We start from the raw sequence: 25,542 nt of genomic DNA, 5'->3' as shown, positions 1-25,542 counted from the left end.
CTCACAATCCTCAGAATGGCATGTGCGGTAAGCAGACTTGCAGTGCAGTACTGGTCACCGGAAGTGAAGTGTCTATAAATAGCATGGGAAATCCCAGTGTTTTCACAAGATAGGGGTATATTTAGAAATCATTATGGAGATTAGGCTTCACATCACATGAAGCTAAATGCACCTATAAAATGTACAGAAATGTTTTTTTACTTTCAGAAACTGTTTAAATTTTTAAAATAAGATGAGAACTTTTTTCACAGCACTATGAGGAACAGGGGTAATTTCTGCGTTGGACTATTTTTGCGTACGTTCCAAATGCTCATTGGTTGAATTGGTGGTCTGTAACCAAAAAATGTAATATAAAGTCACTGATGATTCTGAGGGTGTTGCTCAATGCAGGAACTATACACTTACAAAGTAATATTAAATTCCGGCATAATATGCCATAAATCAATGTATTCATGAAAAGAAAAAATGAAAAAAAACTATATTTAATTGAAAGTTTTCATTCTCTCCTTTGATATAGTTGCCGTTTGCTCATTTAAATGCCAAAATATTGAGAAATTTTCCCAACAAAACGGGAGTTGGAACCTGCGTACCCCTGGATCTGCTACTGTTTGTCAACAGGGATGGATAACTATTTGTGATTAAGTAATCCTAAGGTTCAATATGAAAAGTAGCCTTACTGCCATGCACTCTAATACAATATTGGACAAAATTCTGCATGTGACAATATTTACTCCTTTCGAATACTTGACTAAACTTTTGTATTTTATGTTTTATTTTGTCACAATTCTTCATTATATCTTCTTTCTTGCTAAATAATATTTTGGATCTTCTATTAACATTTTAACAGTTTAATTCAAAGTTCGCGGAATTTTTTATTCCAAATTATGATAAGGTTATCCCCCCTTGCGGAAAAGTGCTTATCGGGATATTGTTTTCATCGCCATTTTGGATGTTGAATGGAAATGATTCAGCTCGAACAAGATGATGTATTAACATCAAATATTTGTGGAAAATTGCTGTCAACGTGACGGAAAACTACTGAAGTGTTCCTTGTAGCACACAAATAATTTTGAACTTCAGACACAATGGCAAACGCCAAAGTGAAGCCGAAATTCAAGGCTGTGGCACCGAAACTTAAACTATTTCGGGCTAACGATCCTCAGCTTAGTGTCTTTATGTGGGGTATTAATTATACGGTTAGTGAAAAAATGAGTTAGCTTTGTTAGATTGATTTATGTTTTTATCAAAAAGTCTTAATTTATATACATGAGGTGTTGTTGTGACTACACAGTGGATCAAATTGGAACCACTCTGTAAGTCTCTTGCTGTAAATTGGTAACTTGTTTACACGAGGTTTTGATTACTTAATCATGTGCAAATAATTTTTTTATCTTTTGCACAGAACATATTTTTTATATCTGCATTGTGTTATGAGAGAGGATGATTTACAATGTACCTCACAAAATCATTTTCGCCACTAAGGATCAGAGCACTCGGTGACAGCACAGGCCTGTAATAAACCAATTCAGCTAAAGAATTAATTCTTTAGCAAAGTCAGTTAACTATACTTTTGAATTCACTACTTTATTACAATGTCACAATTGTTATAAATTTGCAGAGCTAATTTGTTCTGCAGTTGGTACGTGTACAGCTGTGCTTGTTGCCTGTACTCTGGTAGGGTCTAAAATGTGTAACCCATACCCATACCAACTTTTCCCTGTACCCAACTATTGTTTTGCTAAAATATTCATTCTTACTGTGTGTTAAGAAGTGAAAATTGCATGAGGTGTGGAAAAGTCCTTTTCAGTTCATTTCTAATGAAAAAAAATTATGTATTTTTTTCTGATATTTCTTGTTTCATCGGTTTTCAGAAGTCAAAAGGCATAAAATGTGTAACCAGAAGTTACCACACCTAACTATTTATTTACTATTTCTCACTTTCCTGTCCAAATTTTACATTTTTCTAAAATTATTAAAGAGGTTAAAACTTCACCTTATGACTTTGGATAAAGTTTTGAAAGATTTGATATTGTTTTAAAAAAGAAGTGATTGAGCTTGAATTCCATACTGTACCTGGCGTCAATCCCTGTACTAGCAAAGAATGGATAAGATCTTATCCAGAATGAAAAACAAAATATCATAAACAGAGTCTGATGCAATGTTAATTTATTGTCAATGAAAATTTTGATAATATTATGACTTTTTAATGTCAGATATGCCATAAATTAGTACAGATAACAAAAAATACTGGACTTTGATTTTGGGTACGGGAATTTCGGGTTACACATTTGAGACCTTTTTAAAACAGAAAACTGAATAAAATCTATTTTTTCGACAAACATTTTAAAAATCATTAATTCTAGCCTAAACATCATGTCATTTTGTAAATGTGTACCAAATTTCATCTGGAAATATCAAGCAATAATGAAGAAATTGGCAAAGTAGTATTTGGGTATGCGGAAGAGTTGGTACGGGCCGGGTACGGTTTACACATTTTAGACCGTACCCTTTACTCTGTCTTCCTCACTTTATCATTCTAAAATTGTAGTAAAGATGGCACTTCTTGTATTTACAGAAAATAAATGCGCTTTAATGAACTTTGCAAATGTTAATATCACTGAGAATGTGTCATTCTGAGAGGAGAATTCACTTTTTGGGTGAAATTGCCTTATAGACCCAACTATTTTCTAAAATTGACTATACATGTAGCCTGTACCACTAGAAATTTCACAACTAGGGCTAAGCCTGTACATATTATACCATTCATTAACTTCAACCAGTCTTGAAAGTGTCCAATCTGCATGTATATGTTGCTAAAATATCATAGTCATTTCTACTTTTTTTCTGAAAACCCATGTAGTTCAGTGTATAGTGTATTCTAGTCATATTCTGCAACCACCTGTATCCTTTTAGTAACCTTTCTAAAGAGACTATTACTATGATTACTAAGAATAGATATATATAGTAACTCTGTATATCATACTACATGTATGTAAAGACCACTTGCCTTCTATTACCATAATTTGTTTCCCCTTTGGAAGTTCATTTTAGACAGTTTTGGCTCACATACTTTAAAATTATCTCTTGAACATTTCTTGTTATGTTAACCAATTGATGTAAAGATAAGAACATACAATGTAACATTTACTGTATAATGTACATGTATGTACAATTTTCATTTCTAAAACAGTTTTTAACATTTTTTTACTTATCATTATGTTCCTGTTGTGATCATACTTTCAAATAATTAAATGATTTGACCTTCACATGATTTAATGGCATGTATCAATACAGATACATGTATATGCAACTCTTGAACTGAAAAAATCTGAAAATTGGATGATTTAGATTTTTTTCAAGGGGCCTAAAAAATATTCTGTGTTTCTGTTTCCCGACCAACCCTGTTTTTTCCTTGCCGACCCTAATTTTTTATGGTATACAAAAACAAAAGCTAAAAAAATATGAATTTTCAGTGTTTCTGTCATTAATCTTTTACATGTACTTGAATCACCTTGCTCTTTTATGTTGAGGTTAAAAAATAGTAAATAAAGAAAAGAAAAAGATAAAACCCTACCTACTGACTTTAATTTTGAAGTAGATATTACCGGAAACACAGAATTTTTTTAGGCCTTTACTACATTTGTATCTATAAAACATGCATGTAGACAAAAATAAACCAATTTACTCAAGTTACTGACTTTTCACATACTCCTTTTATGGTTTATTGAAAATACCTTCATCTTAGAAATAATATGATTTTTATGCTATGCCTATGATGGACTAAGCTCAATGTCGCATTGATATACAAAACAGCACCTCCGCACTTGTGCAATCATCTATATCCATGTCAACAAAGTTGGTCATTTCAGCCAGAATATTTTTTAGATATTCATAATTCTGGTCTTACCAATGATTCTACATATATGGATGTCATTGTCCAGACTCTAGCCATATTAAATGAACTTACCATAGAACACAATTCCCGTATTTGTCTTACAAAATCACTCTCAGTAAACTGTTCTTGTCTTTTTGTTTGTATAAATACATTGTACATGATACATTTGTATCAGAAACAAATTCTGGATTCACTTAAAGTACTTACTGGGAAGGAATGTTCAGTGGTAAACAGGTCTGGTTACAAAAATATCAATATTCAGAATGGCTATCATCGAAGTGGTATATTTTGAAAAGTGTGTTACAGTTGGCTGTTTTCTGTCTGATAGTCTTGGTGACAATTTTTATGTTATTTGTTTCAGATTACAGGGTTGGATCATGTCAAGGTACCAGTTATGTTAATGCCAGATGATTTTAAGGCTTTCAGTAAAGTGAAAGTAGATAACCACATGTTTAATAAGTAAGTATATATGTACATGTACAAAATGTATGTTTAACATATTAATACATGTGCTTAAATTACATCTAAATTGAGCAGAAAAGGATCTGTTTACTCCAGTCTCCTATAAATTTACAATTACACCTACAAATACAATGATCCTCAAATTTGGATTGGATTTACTACAGATACATGTACTTTCAGATTATGACTGATGTATCATATGCTTGCTTTCTCATCATTTAAAGTATTTATTCGAAATTACAGTGAGTCAGTTGCAGTCCACTGTATACCAGTACTTACATGTACCTTTGAAATGTGTTATACATGTACATGTCAGCTGCCTGAGGGTTCATCTAGAATTTTTGCAAATTTCAAAGGCTCTCAATAAAGTGTCAATGTAGAAGATTTCCCAGACTTCAAAAAAGAATTCAAATATTGTGGTTCAGAAATTGACGGTCTATGAATTGGGATGACTGCTAACATGAACCCATATTGCCAAGGCTAGAGAATTCCAATTTTCATTTACTCCTGTCATATAAAATCTATATTGTGACCAAAGGAATGTTATACCTGTAAGTTTGGCTGGTTTATTGCCATTTTGGGAGTGTTCATTTTCTTCCCTGGCTTTCTCATGGAAGACGAAAATTTCAATATTTTGAGCACTGCACTTACTTCTTTATGCTACAGTTCAGATGGGTATTAACATTTTCTCTTTCCACAGTAGCAGTTTGTACAAGCAGAGTTAACTTTACTATTCAAAAGGGAATGTGATAAAGATCTTACCCTGTTGTCAAAGTATATAAACCTGTACTTGGCTTTAAATATTAGGGTAACAAATATACTTTCAAAAGTGGCATGGTCTTAAAATGTTATTTGTTTGCAGGAGTTCAAATTTACTTTCAAAATTGGTGTGACCTTAAATATTTGTTTCAAATTTACTGTCAAAAGAAGCGTGGCCTTGGTGATCCACTGATTAGAACCCTTTATGTAGAACATTCTTCAAGATGTGTACACATGCACTGCATGTATGTAAAAGGAGTACATGTATATGAATTAATTTAAATAATCTGTTTGATTAAAGTGTAGAAATTTAAGGATTAACTGTACCCATCTTTGTTTAATTATTTCTCATGCCTACAATCAAATACACCTTTGTAATGTCTTTAAAAAACAAACCACACCTTTTAGTCATTTAAGCTTAACCCTATTTTCTGTTTAAATATCAATTATAATTTAAACCCATGAATACATGTACATGCACATTTTTGTATGATAATCAATGTACTATAAATATATGTTTAGCATAAAAAACATGCTTGTACATTTGTTGGTGGGAAAAAGACTTACACTGAAAAGTAAATTGTATTGTAACCAGCACTTTCAATATGGAATTTTTCAATAGTAGTTTGTTTTCAGAAGAATTCCTATTAACATTAATTAATTTGTATGATGTTAATACTTTAATGACTGTCTTTTATCATGCTACTACAATATTAATTTCTAATTCTGTAAACAATAATAAAACCTTTAGAACTGTTCTGGTAACATTATCTGATAGACAAGTGTTTGTCTTGGGAATTCATGAACATCGTATAAGTAGTCAATATGGTAACTGTTGATATTGATAAAACCTATGGAGATGTCCATATATTTTGTAATTTGTCTAACAATACCATGGAGACATTTGTCTTTATTGAGTAGGTGATGAGTCAAGTATTTTTTAAATTCATTCAGTGATTCATTATACCCCACACATATGAAGTTTCGGGGATATTTAAAAATCTGCCTGTCTGTCTGTCTGTCCATCATTCTGTCTATTCATTGGTCTCTACACATTTGTTCGTAATCTTATACTGTTCAGATTTTGGTGCAAATATTTTACACCTCATTGAAGTGTGCTCTTTCTTTTGGAGGTGTATCTTACTCAAAGACCAGAATAAATGACTTGGTGTAGACATTGATATAACTGATTGTTTATACATTATATTGGTTATCAGCTAGTGAATTCATCAATACAGCTAATATAAGGTGATAATTAGACAAGGTTATCTGATTAAATACATTGCTGTCAGTTAATAGTAATATTGATTCTGACAAACACTCAAGTTTATTTTAGATGGTAGTATCATTGATGTTGTTGTAGATAAATGTAATTCAGTAAGAAATCAATGACAGTTCTTGTACCAGTATACAAGGTACATTTCGTAGTTGTACATGTCATCATGGTGTCTGTCGGTTGGTTCACCTTCAACTTTTTCGTTAAAACTTGTCACAGTCATTTGATATTTTGACAGAAGCATATGTAGTTGTACATTGTATAATGGTATCATATTGTTGTTGGTGGTGGTGTTGCCAGGAAAAACTTTCTGTCTGGACAACAACTTGAATAATAGTGCAGGGTTGGATCCAGACTCTTTCAAAAAGAGGGGTGCCAGGCTAATGTCCTCTGCAATAGGGGGTGCTAAAACATTATTTGCCATTTTTTTGTCAATTTTACTCATGAAAAGGATAAATTTTCCGATAGAAAAGGGAGGATGCTAATCCCCTGCACACCCCCTCTGGAACTGTTATGAAATTATTCTACTTGGTGCTGTACCACAAAGAAAAGGCTTGGATTGGTTTTGGGGGTTGTGATTTGAAACGTTTAAGAATAAGAGGCCAAAAACAAGCATACATGTACATGTATTCCTGATATCTGTACATTTTATAACTTGTCTTTGTTGTGGATTTCTTTGAAATTGTACAGCAAGGTGACATACTACAAAAGAAAGGCTGGGATTGATTTTGAGGGTTATGGCTTAAACTTTTTAGGAATTCAAACAGCTAAAAAGGGGTTTAAAAACAAGCATTTTTCTGATCTCATTGAAATTGTACCAAAATATGGCATACTACAATAAGATTGTTCAGATTCATTTTTGGGGTTGACTTGAACCGATTTGGAATGTGGGGCCAAAAAAAGGGGTCATACCCTCAAAAGGAAGGCTGTAATTGATTTAGGGTTTTTGACAAGTTATTTTTGGAATTCTGGATTTTATCGTAAAAGTATGAAATATACTTCAATAGTAAATTGGACTAAAATGTAGTGACTCAGACTTGAAATTACACAATGTAACTGTAGGATCAATGAACATTAACATTTAAAGTGATTTAGTGCGACATATTTCCGCCTGTTTCTACAAACATCTAAAGATATGTTCAAATTTAAGCTGCATGTATACAGGTTCATATATAATTCTTTGTACAGTGGGTTTTGTTTTATCAGAGTAGATAAATCTTTGTTTATATATTTTGTATAAAAAGTAAGTCTTAGATAGACATGTGTATGTACAACCTTGCTACAACATTAGATTAGGTACATGAATTAGTCATACAAATTCCAGAGTTTTTGTTTGTCGAAATGTGTAGATGTATATGTACATGTAGTTCACTTTATTTTTGTCTTCTCCAACTATTTATTTTTAGCTCAACTGGCCATAGGCCATGTAAGCTATTGCCATCACTTGACATCCGTCGTCGTTGTCATTAACAATTTCTTCAAACATCTTCATCTCTGAAACTACTGAATGGATTTGGATGAAACTTAAGATAGTTGTTCCTTAGAGTATCCTGTACAAAATCACCGTTTGGATTTTTGATCTGTTAAAAAACATGGCCGCCGTTACTTAAAATAGAACAATGGGGGGGTCAGACAGCCGGTTTTTATATATATCTCAAAACGGTTAGGTTTACCCAAATTCTGACATGGATAACAGTATTTAGTATGATGAGATCTGTCTGTAGTCAAAATTTGGTGAAAACCTGTTGACCCATGTTGGAGTTATTGTCCTATTTGGACGTTTTTTGCTATTTTTGGTGTTATTACTTTAAAAAATCTTCTCAGAAGCTATTCTACAAAATTCAATGAAAATTGATATTTTTGTTTTGTAGGGTATCTTTAACAAAATGACCATTTGAATTTTTCAGCTCACCTGGCCAAAGGCCAAATGAGCTTATGCCATCACTTGGCATCCATCATGGTCGTCGTTGTGGACAAATTTTAAAAAATCCTCCCTTCTAAAACTACTGGACTGACAGGATTTAAACTTGGCATGATTTTTCCTTAGGGTGTTGTGCACAAAATGACCTTTGGGATTTATGATCCATGAAAAAACGTGGCCGCCATTACTAAAAATAGATCATAGGGGTCAGATGGCAGTTTTTTTTGCAAATAACTCAAAAACATTGCCTTCAGCAAATTTTTGGCATGGGTAATATAGTTCAGCATCATGAGATGGACCTATGCCAAAATTTTCAAAATGATTGGACAACTGATGTAGGAGTTATGGCCCCTGAAACAGTTTTTTTTGCATTTTTCGCATGTGCAACTTTGAAAATCTTCCTCTCAAAATCCATTGCACAGAATTCAATGAAAGTTTGCATTTATGTTCCTTAGGGTATCCCACACAAAATGAATGTTGGGATTGTTGATTCATGAAAAAACATGGCCGCCATTACTAAAATAGAACATAGGGGTCAGATGGCAGATTTTTGCAAATAACTCAAAAACCGTTGCCTTTAGCAAATTTCTGGCCTGGATAAAATTGTTTAGCGTCATGAGATGGGCCAATGCCGAAATTTTCAAAACCATTCATTGACAAATGTAGGCGTTGCGACTCCTGAAACAGTATTTTTGTTGTTTTTTTTACATGTACAACTTTGAAAATCTTCTTCTCTAAAACCATTTAAGATCATTAAATGAAAATAAGCATAATAGTTCTTTAGTGTATTGTGCTCAAAATGATTGTTGTGATTTTTAATCCTTGAATAGATATGGCTGCCTATACTAAAAATGGAACTTAGGGGACCTAAGACAGGTTTTTAAAAAAAATTCAAAAATTGTTGCCTTCAGCAAAATTCTGGTTCAGGTCGTGAAATGAATAATTTTAGTTGATTTTAACTTAGCCTGTATCATTCCTCAAGTTTTTCAGATAGCAAATGGTTAACCAGGTGAGTGATTCAGGCTCTGTTGAGCCTCTAGTTGATTGGTTAAAAAACATGGCTGCCATTTCTAAAAATAGAACAATGGGGTCAGACAGCAGATTTTTGCATACATCTCCAAATCCATTTAGGTTTAGCTAATAGCTTTCAATTCCTGAAATGATCGTTATTATAAGGCTTACAAAAGTCTTCAATGAATCAAATGGAGTCAAAATTGTTGGAAAACTCCTTGGTAGAGTTATTGCCCTTGAAAGGCAAAAATTTAACGAGGTGACCGATTCAGGCTCCTGGGTGCCTCTTGTTTGTTTACAAATAATAACAATTTTTCGTCCAGAGTACAGGGTAACACTATGTGCTGACACTGCTAATTTAATTTTGAGAAAAGTTACAGTATTATTAATATAAAAAAGTTCTGCAAAAATAAGAGTGAAAGTAGAAAAAAAACCCTTATTTTTAGTTAGAAAGGCTGAGATTGATTTTCTCTTGAATACCCAAGTTATTGATTTTTTTTTCAGAATGCATCCAAAAATTAATTCTCTACATATCTCAAGTAGAAAGCCTTCTCTATTTAAAAAAATAAAAATACTAACAATTGAAGATTTTCTATAAAAGTCTTATGACAAAACTAAATTACATATATGTTATAGGGATTGTTTTAATAGTATGCAATAAGAATGTGTGATGTTATCATCCTGTATTAAATAGCATGTACATTATACCATATTACATTTGTTTAAGGAAGAGGATAGGGACTTCCTGCTGTACTTATTATAAATGTACATGTATTATAATGATAATAAATGATTCATGTGTGTTTAAACAATTAAAGAGTACAATGCATTATCTTTAACAGGAAGTAGTGATATAAAAGTTGAACCATATTTGTTAATAATTTAAATCCTTTTTCTTATAGTTTTTGATTGGTTGGATCTCTTTGTGTCTATTTTGTATAAAAAATAATTTATGTTGTGAAGTGGCTCATTTAGCGTAAAATAAAAACAGTAAATATGTGTACAAAAGCCACATTTAAAAGAGAAGCCTCGAAGAATAATCCGAAGAAATTTTGGGAAATATTTAAGCGATGCACTAATGCTAGTAAATAGGATGTAAAAGTTCCGCTAGATGAACTATACGATTATTTTAAAAATATCAACTCATCAGAAGACGAAGTTGATAATGATCTAGATCCAGATAACGATGAATTCCGCGAACGCGATCTTGCTGACCGCATACTTAACTGTCCTATTGATGCGTCAGAGATAGAAAAGGTCATTAAGAATTTGCCTAATAACAAGGCTATGGGAATCGATTGTATCAGGAATGAGTACTTAAAAAATACCCTTCATATATTGCTTCCCACATGTGTAACGTTATTTTTGATACCGGTATAGTTCCAGAAAGTTGGACTTTAGGCATGATACAACCTATTTATAAGAATAAGGGTGATGTACAAGATCCGTCGAACTATAGACCGATAAGTTTATTAAGCTGTTTTAGTAAAGTTTTTACGAGCATTTTGAATAATAGACTTACCTCATTTGCAGATGAAATTAACCTGATTTCACCAGTACAAGCCGGTTTTCGGAGGAACCATTCGACTTTAGATAATATTTTCATTTTAAACTCATTTATAGAACTTTATTTTTTACATAAAAAGAAGCTGTTTTGTACATTTTTTGATTTTAGCAAAGCTTTTGATAAAGTCAGCAGAAGTGGATTGTGGACAAAAATGTTAAGGTCTGGTATAAATGGAAAGTGTTTTTCTGTTATAAAAAATATGTACCAAAACGTAAAATCACGTGTTAGAAAAGATGACGAATGCTCTGATTTCTTTAATTGTTCTATAGGCGTTCGCCAAGGAGAAAATTTGTCTCCCTTTCTTTTTTCAATTTTCCTGAATGATTTGGAAAGCTTTTTTGATAATCATGATGTTTCATCTTTACAAACTATAGATGATCTTTTGGCCCAGCATATAGATGAGTTTATGAAGATGTTTTTTTTGTTATATGCTGACGATACATTACTGTTTTCAGAAACGTATGATGGCATGCAAAAAGTTTTAAATGTGTTCAATGAGTATTGTAAACTATGGAAACTCGAAGTTAACCAACGTAAAACAAAAGTTGTTATTTTTTCTAAGAGAAAGTCTCGTCCTGCAGCGCCATTATTGTTTGATGGTCATGATCTAGAATATATAGACTGCTACTCCTACTTGGGAATTTTATTTCAATATAATTGTAATTTCGTTCACACCAAAAAGAAGTTAGTAGAGCAAGCTCAAAAGGCTTTATATGCAGTCTATTATAAGATCAGAAATCTTAATTTGCCAATTGATTTACAGTTAAAAATTTTTGACTCTTTAGTAGCCCCTATTTTACTTTACGGAAGTGAAATTTGGGGGACTGGGAAGAACAATAATATAGAAAAAGTACATTTACAATTTTTGAAAAGAATTTTGGGTGTGAGAATATCTATTCCAAATTTTTTGGTTTATGGAGAGACGGGTAGATACGCCCTGGACATCAATATAAAATGTAGAGCATTATGTTTTTGGAGCAGATTGATGTCCACAGAAAAGTTGTCATCCAAGATTTATAGATTATTATATAACTTGTATATTAGAGGTCAAAGTCAGATTATGTTTGTTAAGAATATTGAATCTATGTTTGACAATGCAGGACTAAGCTTTATATTTGGATACCAGATGCAAGTTGAGGTTAAAATGATCAAGTTTCATATAAAACAGATTTTGATAGATCAATTTGTACAACATTGGCGTTCACAGATATGTGTATCATCAAGAGGATATTTTTACTCTTTATTTAAACAAGAATTTTGCATAGAACCATACTTATTAAGACTTGAACAAAAACATAGAATTTACATTACGAAGTTTCGACTTAGTAATTTTCGTATACCTGTTGAAACTGGACGTTGGTATCACATAGATAGAGAAAATAGAAAATGTACAAAATGTTCGTTAGATGTTGTTGGTGACGAATACCACTACCTTTTTGTTTGTAACAACCAAGAAATAATAACATTACGAAATAGATATATCCCAAATTGTTATGTGCAAAACTGTAGTATTGTCAAAATGGCGGGTATGTTCTCTTTGTGTCACACTAATCTTTTGAAAAATGTATCTTTATTTTTGAAAGGACTCGGAAAACTTTTTGCCTACAAGTGATTTACTCCTGTCCGCTATGTTTCTTTTCTTCCATATATATATGTCACTTTGTCTTTGTCTTTGTATGTTTGATATGTTGTATGTTGTTACGTTTGTTTGCTCATGTTGCACACTGTGCCTGAGCTTTTCTAAATAAAATCTTGAATCTTTAAAATGTAAAAGGAAACTAAGTACAAATAAGATACAAATAAAATGCCTAAAAATATATAGAGTTATGCCCATTACCTTCATCAGGGGCAACAAGTTCTTACGGTGAAGTCTGTCAATCCAAACTGTAGAGACAAGGTGCATTTGAAATTATTTTAATGTATATTTGCTTTTGGATGTCTTTTTGCACAAAAATATTGCAGTAGGACTATACACTGTTGGCTTGTGAGAGGTTATTTTCATTCAAAACTCGAAAGAAGATCAGTTGATGTCACAGTCACTTCCAATGTTTTTACATATTTTTGAATATCCTGTCATGTTCGATAAATATTCAAAAAATATATGACAACGAAGTCGGAGGAATAAATTGCAGGTTACTGATAAATCATTAGTATTGATTAATTAGATGAAAACAAATAGAGTGTACAACTTTCATGACCAGTTTGTACAATAAGAGATTCTGCTTAGATTTAAAGGGAGGAAGGTACACTTCACAAGACTTTTCAAGTTTTTTAAGAGGGATATGTAGCTTGTTTCAACTTCTTTCCAAGGCAGTACTATGCACTTTCTGTATCAAATTAAGTTTACAACATGATAGATTGACGATTTGTATTTTCCTCTGTTTATATCAATGTTTGAACCATCAATTGCTTTTTATTACATACAACTATATTTAATGTCTTATTGTAACTAAAAACAATCTCCCTCCCAGGATGCAAATATTATTAGGTAATTTAGGTCATAAGTTGAAGGGTTTTTATAGGTAGGTATAAGACTTGTAAGTCTCATCACACGACCCTGTGATTTTAGGAGAAAAGTGCCCTAATTCCCCTTAAAAAGCATCAAAAGTAGACTACAATCTTGTCAATGAAAAGATTTATGCCTAAACATGATATGAAATAATTCTAGTCTACTCTGTAATTCATGTAAGTTGCTGTTTGACTACAAATAGAAAATTCTGTTAACTATGCATCAGACTGATTTACCAGGAAGTAGTTAACTCAATACAAATTGGTCTTCAGTTTTTAATGCTTTCAACAGTAGAAATTGCAGATCAAACATCAAACAGAATCTAGAATGAGATTTAGCAAGCCCTATAAGAGACTGTAGAGAACAGACTATGTATTAGGTTTGTTGTACACTGTTCTGTTTCATATATACAATTTACATCCCAATGTTCACTATAAATTCTCTTGACTTTTTTTCAGAGATATCATGCCTAGTCACTACAAAGTTAAAGAGTATTGCCCGCTTGTGTTCAGAAATCTACGCGAGAGATTTGGAATAGATGACCATGATTATATGGTAGGCTAGTAAAAAGCTTACAAATTTGTACTCAAAAGCTGTAAATTGAATTAATCTTTTATATACTAGTACATGTATATCATGTTTGATCTAAAAATCTTTCTGTGAAAACATGGGAACTTTTTAAAATGGCAGAATTAAAACCATTTCCTGGAGCTTTACACATACTAATGTGAATGATGAAGGGAATGGTGGATAGAACTTTTTTTACCAAAAAATTACAATAAAATTAAACACATTCATAAATGTAACAATAAAAATTAATACCTTATGATTTATAGTTCATTAGCTCATGTTTGAAAAATTCTGTCTTGTCTTTTTGGCTGCCCATTTTTGTAGTCCTTCGTCGACGACTCAATCCTTTAAGACTACAAGCTGAGTCATAGATGGGCACTTTCTACATGTACCACAGTCAGTTACATTGTTAATGTACATTTTTTTATTTCATTTCAGAATTCGTTGACCAAACAACCAGATGAGATTGATTCAGCTGGAAGAAGTGGAGCTAGAATGTTTATGTCTCATGATAAAAAGTTTTTCATTAAAAGTCTAGTCAGTGAAGAAGTGGAACAAATGCATCACATTCTGAAACAGTATCATCAGGTAACTCTGAAATATGGGCATACTATAAATATTGAAATACACGGTCATTTTGAAATTTGAGTTACTGTATAAATAAGGTAAGATACCATGTTGTAGGTGTTGTTGACAATTAGTCATCATTAAATTTGTATAGGTTATATCTGAAGACTCTGTGTTTAACCATGAATTAATTTAATGCAACCAATTACATAGATATAATAATAGTCACTTCTCTTGTTTTAAAACTTTTTAAAAATGTTCTAACAACTGTTTTTTTTTTTGTTGCAAATTTGTATGTATCAACTTCTTCAGTACAGAAAATTTGTTTTCTCAGACACTAATTTCTGAAAATACAAACTCAGGTGTTATTGGTCTTGTTGATAATAATTATAAGCTGTAGTAAATTACCTTCGTTAAGTGGCATAGACAGCAAACTATTAAGAAGGCGTTCATACAAAAAACCAGGCAGTGGTTTGTTTTCATGAAAATTTTCCCCCAATTTCATATAACATATGCATCCTTCTCAAAGTTAAATGTTGGTTTTGGATTAAATGCAATGATATAAGAGAAATAAATTACATAGAAAGCATTGAAATTTCTTGAAAAAGGGAGATGACTCTTTAATTTGAGCAAAATTTGGTTAAGTTGTTAGAGAACAGTATAATTATTGAGCCATCCATTGCCAATTAAATTTTTTTTTGTTTTATTCATCATATATATGATACAAACATTACATTAGAACAAAAAATTCTGTAAGATAAAATTTACCATGTGCCATCCATATCATAGAATCTCTTTATGACTTATCATAATGTAAAGTCATTCATTGTAAGAATAGGTAAGGAGTTAGTCATTACTAGCTAATTACAATGTTTAAAGTTTAGTTTGTCATTACTAGCTAATTACAATGTTTAAAGTTTATGAGTGCTGGTTAAGTTTATGAACAACTAGAAGTTGGCAGAATGAAATTGGATTGTATATAACTGAAATTATGAAATGACAAAATTTGATATTAATTTTGTTATTAAAAAATCAATCAGTTGGTATTCTCTTGTAATCAAATAGCTGAAAAAAAAAGAAATGAGCATTTTCTAACTGTCAAGTTGTACTTTGACCAGTCAGGAAAATTTTAGAAATAGGTTTCTGCTCTTCAGAAATAATGAAGACATTTATCATATGATCTTTGGAGTTTGAGCCAATGCAGTTCAGCTGTTCAAGTTTAATTTAATAAAATTTTCTAAATTTAAAATAAAAAAAATTAAAATAAAATAAAAAAAATAATAAGTAGTTTTGAAAAACAAAAACTACGTTTTCTGCAGAACTTTTGGTTATCCCTTTATTGATCATAATTCTTCTTCTTCTTGATTCCTATATACTCATCACAGGGGAAGGGAGACTTGTTGTACAATTCTCCCTCTTGTTTAATCCCACTGCAGGTTTTATCCACCTGTCTGGAGATGTTGGTCATTAATGTGTCTTTGTGTAGTTATATTACTTTTTAGTTTGATTTAGGAGAACTGTTATGGTTTAGTTACTGTGGATTTTATTTTTGTTGTTGGGACCTTCCAGAGCTTACTTAACAGAGTATTCTTTCCCAGAAGACCTTTTGGTGTTCTCTGAAAGTATTCACTATTTTGCAGTAGGTTTTACACTGGTGCATTTGTTATGTTTTACCATATTCATTCTTTTTTTTCTGAATCCAATTCCTGAAGAAAACCTGGCAAAATATGATCACTTTCGATGTATGCTGAAAACAAAAACAAATCATTTAAGAATGTGAATATCTGATTATACTTTGAAACTTTATATTAACAATGTCATCTTTTTCAGTACATTGTAGAAACACATGCCCAGACATTATTACCCCATTACCTTGGCATGTATCGAATCACTGTAAATGATGTGGAACATTACCTAATTGTGATGCGTAATGTCTTCAGTCCCAGATTAAATGTACATAAAAAATATGATTTGAAGGTAAGTATAAAATACTGGTATTAATGCAATATAGTGCAAATAAAATCATATGTTACAATATAGGTTAATACAAAAAAAAATTCTATTATTTCAAATAAATGTACTTTAAATAGTAAATAACTTTCTTAGCACCCCTCCCCTCCCCTATCAACAGGTATCATGCATATAGAGTTTACTGTGTCACATGCATGTGTATGTTCCAGAGATGCATACTGTTATAGATTCTTCATTGTTTCTACAAATTTTTATTTCAACTTACGCTCTACATATTGTGAATCTCTCCATTTTTGCCCCCTGAGACGCGTCACAAGGGGACTTGGAAGTGCTGGGCGTCTGTCCGTCCGTCCCTTTTTCTGCACTTTTTTTGTAATGCTTTTACCAATTGATTTTGTATTTTGTATGTAGTCTAACTATGAGAAGTTACAGATTTAGTTCAACATTGGTTAGGGTGGATTGATATTTACGAAAATTTCAGTGAATTTAAAGTTTTCCACACTTCATTTTGTAATGCTTTCATCAATTTATTTTAGATTTTGTATGTAGTCTTACTATGAGAAGTTACTGATTAAGTTGAACTTTGATTATGGTTGATTGATTTTTATGGAAGTTATGGTCCTTGAACTTAGAAAATTTCAGTGAATTTAAAGTTTTCCTCACTTTTTTTTTTTTTTTTGTGGGGGACATTGGAATGCTGTTCTTTTATCTATATTATAAATCACATGATTCAGGAATTTAATAATTGTTCTCATAAAATATGACCAAAGGTTCAGATTGGCCATAAAATACTGTAAACATATTAATTGTAACGGTTGCTAATATTCCTGATTCTGTCGTGTGGTCAAATTCGTGGGTATCAATTTTCATGGTTTTAAAAAATGATAAGTGTTTTATAAGTGTAAAAATTAGTTTTGCGGGTACAATTTTTAGCAGTTTTCTGTCCACCATGAATAGCGAAAATTAGTACACCACAAAAATTAAAACATTTACAGTAGTACTAACAGGCTTGATGTTCTAATGTTTGTTCCATTAATTTCTTTAAGCTACAACTGTCACATATCAAATCTTTAGCTGCTGTAACCCTTTAATGTTGAAGGTAGTGGCATCCTTCCCCTATTAATAATTTCAAGCTTTAGAAGGAGTTTGGGCTAGTCACAAAACCTGGTATAATCTACATGTACCATTTCAATTTTAAAGTCAGGAACATGGCTAATTTGTTCCTTTCCAGTTTATCCCTGATTTTTCCAGTTGGTACCATTTAATATCTCCCTTCACGGTCTATGATTATGAGTTCAATACTTTTTTATCTTTATTTTAATCAGCCATATGCTACATTTTCAGGGATCAACTGTTGACAGAGCTGCTAGTGATAAAGAAAAAGTATGTAAAAAGTTATCATTTAAAAGTAGAATCACAATATATATTAATAACTGTTGATTCAGAAAATTACTGTGTGGATAATTTACAGTATTTTTGTGTGTATACTATGCATTGATGTGTTGTACACAGTACAATTTTGAAGGTCAAAAGGTGAAAAAAAGGTTTTTTTAGACATACATGTAGATTGCAATAGACTTTTGTAAGACATAAGATTGATATTATGCACTTAATCTGTCAATCTTTGTATTAACCTTGGTCCAGTAGTCTGCAAAAATGTGAAGGAAAGAAACTTAACTTCTTACTGAAACATATGTAAAAATCAGTAGCATGATGATATTGACACAGGATGTATGAAATGGCTTATAAAACAAAATCAAAAGTTGGGGAAAATCAGAAATTTTTGATTTGGTTGTTACTCAAATTTCGTATTCTTTCGTTTTAAAACATACTTTTAAGGAAGAAAATTGTTAGAAAAAATCAACATAAGTTTCAAATTAATCATTTTCAACTGCAAAAGCATTAAATAAGGAGGATTTGACAAAAAAAAAGACTTTGTTACTTTTTGTTTTTTAGTTGTTTCATTTTATTCTCTGTGTTTATAAGAAAGAAATATTTGACGACCTTTGTCTGAAACATGTTATTAAGATATGTAAACATGATTTGAAGAAAATATCATTTAAAATTTCAATACTTGAAGATGTACTAAAGGATGATTAGACAAACATTCTTACAGTAACATTTCACACCCCATGCTCTGGAAATGATTTCTATGTAAAAATAAGGGCATTATACACACCAAAATACAATATATAATATTTTTTTTTGAGTTATGGGACTTAAAGTCATATTATAAATGAAGAGGATGTGGTGATTATCTGTTTTTGTAATGTAATTAAAAAAGACACACACACTCAGCAATGTCTATGGAATTTTTATCAATTGTTTATTTATATGGATGTAAGTTCCTTTTTGATATCATAAATACTGGTCAAGGTTAAATTTCAGGTTGATCAGATTTTTTACACAAATGTTATGGGTTATTAAAATTGTTTTTACCCGAAAAACTGAAAAAAAAAAATTGCAAGGTGGTTGGGTATCATTCAATGTCCAATTAGATGTCCTTTTCTTATGATGTTTTTTTTATTTTATTGTAGACAAAGGATTTACCAACCTTCAAAGATAATGACTTTATAAATGAGGAGGCTACTATTTACTTGGGGAAAGATGCTAAGGAAAAAATAATGGCAATTATTACTAAAGATGCTGAGGTATTCAAACTTTATATTTAACTTGTAAGCTCCTTTTTATATGATCACTAAGTTTTGTTTTCACTTTTTGAAGTCCAAAACAAGACTTTGATAGAATCAGATAGAAAACACTTACAATAAATCCTGGTTTGAATAAAAATTTTGAAATATAACAGATGATATAAGGGACAAAGCTATTTGTACTACAGATAAGATGATATAAGGGACAGAGCTATTTGTACTACAGATAAGATGATATAAGGGACAGAGCTATTTGTACTCAAACAAACAGTTGTTGATAATGTACTGTAATGTTGTTAAATTACTGGTGTCTCAATCAACTGAAATATTAGAGACTTCCTGTATCACACTGTGTTTCTGTCAAAAGTTCTAACAGTTTCTTGAACTTCCTAACTCGATACATCATTGCCAAATCATGTCACTTCAGAGAGTAATGCCATTCATGTTTGTTCAGAGCACCTACTTATGTAGGACGTTGCTGTATAGTTGGTTTGAGATTTGACATTTGAATAGAGTTAATAACATCAACAAGGGTCATTAATTACAAGTGTTAACCATTTTTGACATTTTAGAAGTGTAGATCTAGAATTTACTTCCAGGCTTCCGACGATTTTAACAATCAAATCAAATAACAAAACATTACAAAAAAACACAACAAAGCAAGAATTGTGTGTATAAACAAAACAAGTATGAAAAAAATGAACATGTCATGTCAAAGGAAACAGGATGAAGGAAGTATATACTAATATTTGTTCATCCAGACTCTTTGTGAAAGTTATAAGATCTAATTTTATATCCTTTCTTATTCTGATTTACTTTACATTTTAATATAAAATGAGCTTCATCTTCAATAACTCCACAATTTTTCCATAGACCTTTATCTATTTCAAGACTATGGTTGTTGATTCGAAGATATTTTCCCATTTGAAAAGTCTTTAAACAGTAAATAAGAGTCTCTTTTTATGGAGGTTTTACATTTTTTATAAAGGAAAAGTTGTTGTTCTCATCAAGTTTGTCCAATTTGTTTGTAAATAATTTTTTAAAAATATTTTTCAGACATTTTAACATAGTATTTGTTTCTTGACAGTTTCTGACATGATGTTTATTTATTGACAGTTACACACAATGTTTATTTATTGACAGTTACTGACATAATGTTTATTTTTTATAGTTCCTGACTAGCCTTCATTTAATGGACTACAGCCTGTTAGTGGGTATACATGACTGTGACCGAGCTGAAATGGAGACTGCTGAAATGGTTCATAGAGCTAGAGAAATGGAAGAAAATAGTAGTGAAGAAGAAAATGGCATAGAAGAAGATATAAATGGCGTTGGTGGTGTACCAACTCCCCCTGATAGTCCACAACCTCAACATCAACCATTTAATGGTGACATAGACACGAGTATTGAGAGATTTGCCATTAAATGTAATGCTGGTAAGTTGAAGTTTGTAATACTAATCTACTTTCTTGCAGAAAAATTGGGTTACAGTAAGTAATATTGTTGATTTCATGGAATAGAGTTTGTCTAACCTTGATTAGATAACAGTCACCTGGTGAACTTTTTCTGTATCAAAGAAATATTAAAATACCTATGAAATTATAGAATGTATAGATTTCCTCATCAGTTGTCCTAGGGAGACCATCCCTGTTCCCTGATATTATGTTCAGTAACATATCGTTAACTTTATTTCTCGCTGTAACTGTAAACCAGTATATTATAAGCATCTGATAAGAATGAGGTGTAAACTTCTCTTAAAAAACTTGTAAGAAAAAGATAAATTGAAGCACGTAGTTTGGGAAAGTTGGTTATTATGTCCAACTTACCTTTGGCAAGTAGAAAACTAGAATTTTCTGAAAGGATTTGTGAATTTGGGAAAGAAGTCTTTAATTGTAGGAAAGTTAATCTTCATCTAAAGTTTTCCACTGAAAACCGGAATAAAAAAATCCTGGAACACTGCTTAGACTTATGTATGGATTTTTGTGAGAAAAAAAGAATTTCATTTTTATGCATTATCAGATTTCATTGATACATTGTATAAATATTACTGTTATTTATTTCAGATTGTCCCAGAAGAGAAATATACTTTTTAGCAATGATAGACATTTTAACGAAATACGGTGTGAAGAAACGTACAGCTGCTGCTGCAAAGACAATGAAACATGGAGCTAATGCTGACATTTCTACTGTTAAACCTGAACAGTATGCACGACGGTTTCTTGACTTTGTCAGTAAATGTATTGAGTGACCACCTACTTATATGTATCATAACAGAATATTTATATAATGTAACACTGTACACCCCACAAATTTACAGATTGCACCCTGGTAAATTTTACAAATTGCTTTCCTCAGTCTGTCTGTGCCTTTAGCTACTAGCCCTAATAAGTACTAGTGAAATATACACAGGATAATATGTGGAATGAGGAGAGCAGTATTGGTTTATCTTTCCTTGTGTAGTAATTTTCCTCAGGTATAAATTGAAAGCCTAAGGTTTTTAAGTACACAGTTTAGCTTAATGAATAGGTACTATTGCATGCAATATCAGTAAAATTTGGACTACATTATAGAAGAAATTGCTAACTTTTGCACAGATGCTGGTATTTTATTATCATAAAATAGCTTGATCAGATGTGCATAACACAAATGAAATCCATTGAGAAATCTAGTCTTATGAATTTTTAGTAGTTATAAAAAATTACATGATAATTTATCATATTTTTATTACGAACACAAAATTTCAGACACGCAATGTGAAGAGGTGGAATCATAAAATAAAGATTTAGAATCCAATTTAAGAATTCCTAAAAATTTGCTCATTATTTTTGGGTTATCACATTTACTCAGAAAAAGTATATCAGGACTTTTTTATAACTATTTATTTTCTTTAAAAAATCAGCATTTTTCTGCACCTTTATACCATCTAGTTTTTGTTTTGGGATGGGTTTATTCACTTTACCTTTCAACTTGACACATCACCATGCTTGGAATGGTCAATGAACAGATCTGTGCAACTATTTGACATATAAATGACCTTTGACCTTCTGACCTATGACAGGTCAATAAACCCCTGGTTTGATTGGAGATGATTCACTAAAAATTCTAAATACAAATTATAAAAATCAAATATTCAATTTTGTTCATGTTCATATCTGCATTTATTCTAGAAATGAAACGTTTGAAATTAGTGAACCATAATGTTGTCATGTTATGTGATTTAAGAGACAAAAAATCAGCACTATCCATTAAAATGAACCTCTTAAGTAATTACATTGTGTTAATAGTTCATTTTCTTGGGGTTGTCCCCCTTGCCCCTATTCAAAATTTCTGTATCTGCCCTTTCAGTTAACCAGATCATTTTAATGGGTTAATGACAAGTTGGTGAATGATTGATGATTAGTTTTTATATACTATCAAATTCATCTATGACTAGTTACACTGATTTGTTACAGTTCTGTCAGAGCATCATATACATAACATCTTTACATAAAATGAGAGGAAAATAAAATATTTTAGAATAATGTATACCATATAAATTCAGTATTGAATGGAATCTTCTGTTATTTCAATTTTGTTATTTTGTTTTTGTTATATTGAAGAAAAAAAAATGCCTACCATTTATGAAGGTGAAAATTTGATTGGTTCATTGCAGTTACTTAGTCACTTATAAGAAAATTTTAATGATGTATGAAATTTGATTTTTTAAAATTTATTCAATTGGTTCACAATTTACAATCATTGAATCTATTCATTAATAAAGATGCTTTTAGTACGATTTAACCAAGGACCAGACAAATAAGTATTCTTACATTATTTATACATGTTATACTACAAATAGACATTTGCATTTTATCTTCATAGAGAACTATATGTCATGCATTTTTATATCTCCCTATACTACTGCTAGAAATTCACCCAAATATAATCAAATGGCTTTGTTTTCACTGCTAAATGTGCAAATATTTAAAATTAAGTGTGAAAGGTAAATATCTCCTATCAGAAACTATATTGAGATCATCAATAGAGATGGTTATGTGAACTTTGTGTTTATCAGCTTCAAATGTGTGCTGCATACTAGTAGTCCTTTATTAATTCCATCAATAACTTAGCTAAATAAATATAACATTAAAAATGATTATAAAATAATGTGACATATTTTCTAATTATAAAAAATATACTTCAGCTAATTTTGTTTGATTTACAGTGTCTATAATAAATAGATTCCTGTATACTATCAAATATATCAATATTTTCAACTGAATGGCTCCATGTGCTAACAAGATGATTTTTATCCTATGTAGATACTAGGATTTATCAATTATGGTTTATTCATATTTTGTTGTGTCCTGAAGGTTTTGGGGGGAAATTAGACAATTGGGAATTGAATAGTCTGGATTAAGCTGTTATTTGAGAAATTTTGCTTGTCTTTCAAATAAGTTTTGCTAGGAGAAAACCACCATATTTTGAGGTAAATGATTGCTCACAAAGAAGCCCTATTTATCACATAATGAGAGTTTTTATTGGTTTATATGTATATTATCAAATGTAGAAGGTTTATCCTGCTTCTTACTCTAGACTAAATGTAAGGCTGCTTTATCATGACATTGCATTTTACTTTTGTATATATTATGCTTTTCTTGAAAAATGGCTAAATCACCATAAATGACAATGTTTTTGCCTTTACATCGACATGTTATACCATATAACTATCTGTTTCATGTTGGCATGCTCACCTGTTGATTTCCAAAGTTAGACTGGTTAATGAAGAGCAAAGGGAGGAATTATTTACTGAGTTAGACTGGTTAATGAAGAGGAAAGGAGGAAATATTTACTGATTCAATGTGTTATTCTGCATATCATCTTAGCTCTCAAAACTTGGTCTGACCTGAATTCATATAGGGGAAGTTAATATATTACTATTAAAAATTCTTACGTACAGTGTACAGTTTTCTTCATGCACAATAATAACCAGCTCTTAGCTACAAGTATAAATTCGTATGTATTAACATGCAGTGTTGTATAAACAATATTTATTATTGTGAACTTACTTGTAAAAGACTTTCCATGTAGAAACCAGACATCCTATGATATGGGTGGCACAAAATTTATTTTATCCCACCAATTTGATTTTTCCAATGTAATGTTTACTCATTATGATGTCAGAACTGAGGTTTTTCTGTATTATAAATAGATGACACAATATTTCTTAACAAATCAACTAAATAATGAACAGTTCAAAAAGTTATTTGTCTTTATTTTAAAGTTACTAGTGGTTTCCATATAATTTATTTTATTCTTGCTATCCACTGCTTGGGTCTTCAGTTGACACCATCCTGTTATAATCAATGTTTACCACATGTTTCCATTGAATAAAATAACAGGTTTATAAAATATTATGTTAATGAATAAATGATGGGCTCATCAAATTTTATTATTATACTTTGTAATTTATACTGAAATGTAAATTATTGAAGCCTTACATTAACATGGAAAGTAGGTCAGTAAATGTTGCAGTCAAAAAGATGTGTGTTACAGCTAAAAATGGAACCTTTTTTGTTTCCAGGCTTGATTTTCATTTGTATTCTCATTTCTTCCTAATATTTGTTTAAATAAAGCAACTTTGTTTAAATTTTTATGCAGAACCTAAACTTTTTATTCCACTTAAAATTTCAAAATTAATCTTCCTTGTAATGTTTCAATGTTTACTCTTCTCCTTTGTAATCCAGTTCGTCCTTTGAAACATTGACAAGAGAGAATCTGTTGTCATGTAAATCAACATTTATTAATACACATGTTTGTTTTACTCAGCTTTAACATATTATAGACTGTTAACTTGTATGTCCAGAGTTTAGTAAAGTCTACTTTCACAATGCTATTCACCATGATTAGTAAAGTGAGGGACATATTTAGAAAAAAATGTTTGTTTTCTAAATTGACACAAACAGTGGTTCATAAGCAAGTGAACTTTCAAACTTTCTTCCAGATTTATTTTTTTGTCCTATTCATTTTTTGATGTTAACAATTAATAACCAATTTATCTTTGTTAACACCTGTCTTCTATATATATGTCTGAATATGAAACTAGCCATGGAAAATAAACATTTTTTTGTCAGGCCTAAGTTAAGCTCAGTTTGTTGATGTGAATCAAACTGGGAAGTTCTATGTGATAAACCTCTATTAAGTTTTAGTTGTCAATGAATTTGTAGAACATTCCTATTAAGTGTTGCATGTAGTTGTCCTTGTCACTTTATGGTTTTCATTTCAAATGATTTTTAAGGCCACACAAAGCTATAGCTGTGTTCTCAGGACCTAAATTTGAATCTAGATATATGACACTATTATTCATCTATTTTACTCGGTATTTATTCAATGTCATCAGATAA

The 25,542-nt window shown here is 31.0% G+C and overlaps 1 protein-coding gene across 1 annotated transcript; it reads left to right on the top strand.

The window, feature by feature from the left end:
• Positions 1-922: 922 nt before the first annotated feature.
• On the top strand, positions 923-24,588 carry LOC148603797 (phosphatidylinositol 5-phosphate 4-kinase type-2 alpha-like). The gene is made up of 9 exons (XM_088551665.1): positions 923-1,196; positions 4,257-4,354; positions 13,859-13,955; positions 14,409-14,558; positions 16,368-16,514; positions 17,853-17,891; positions 19,046-19,159; positions 20,331-20,595; positions 21,223-24,588. The coding sequence occupies exons 1-9, from the start codon at positions 1,086-1,088 to the stop codon at positions 21,405-21,407; spliced, it is 1,206 nt and encodes a 401-aa protein (XP_088407791.1). The 5' UTR covers positions 923-1,085; the 3' UTR covers positions 21,408-24,588.
• The last annotated feature ends 954 nt before the right edge of the window (positions 24,589-25,542 follow it).

This window comes from Perna viridis, chromosome 11 (assembly GCF_037379345.1).
Source record: "Perna viridis isolate PV_CMFRI_1.1 ecotype Kerala chromosome 11, ASM3737934v1, whole genome shotgun sequence".
NCBI lineage: Eukaryota > Metazoa > Mollusca > Bivalvia > Mytilida > Mytilidae > Perna > Perna viridis.
The sequence above is the reverse complement of the archived record's forward strand: the minus strand, read 5'-3'. Positions and strand labels throughout refer to the sequence as shown.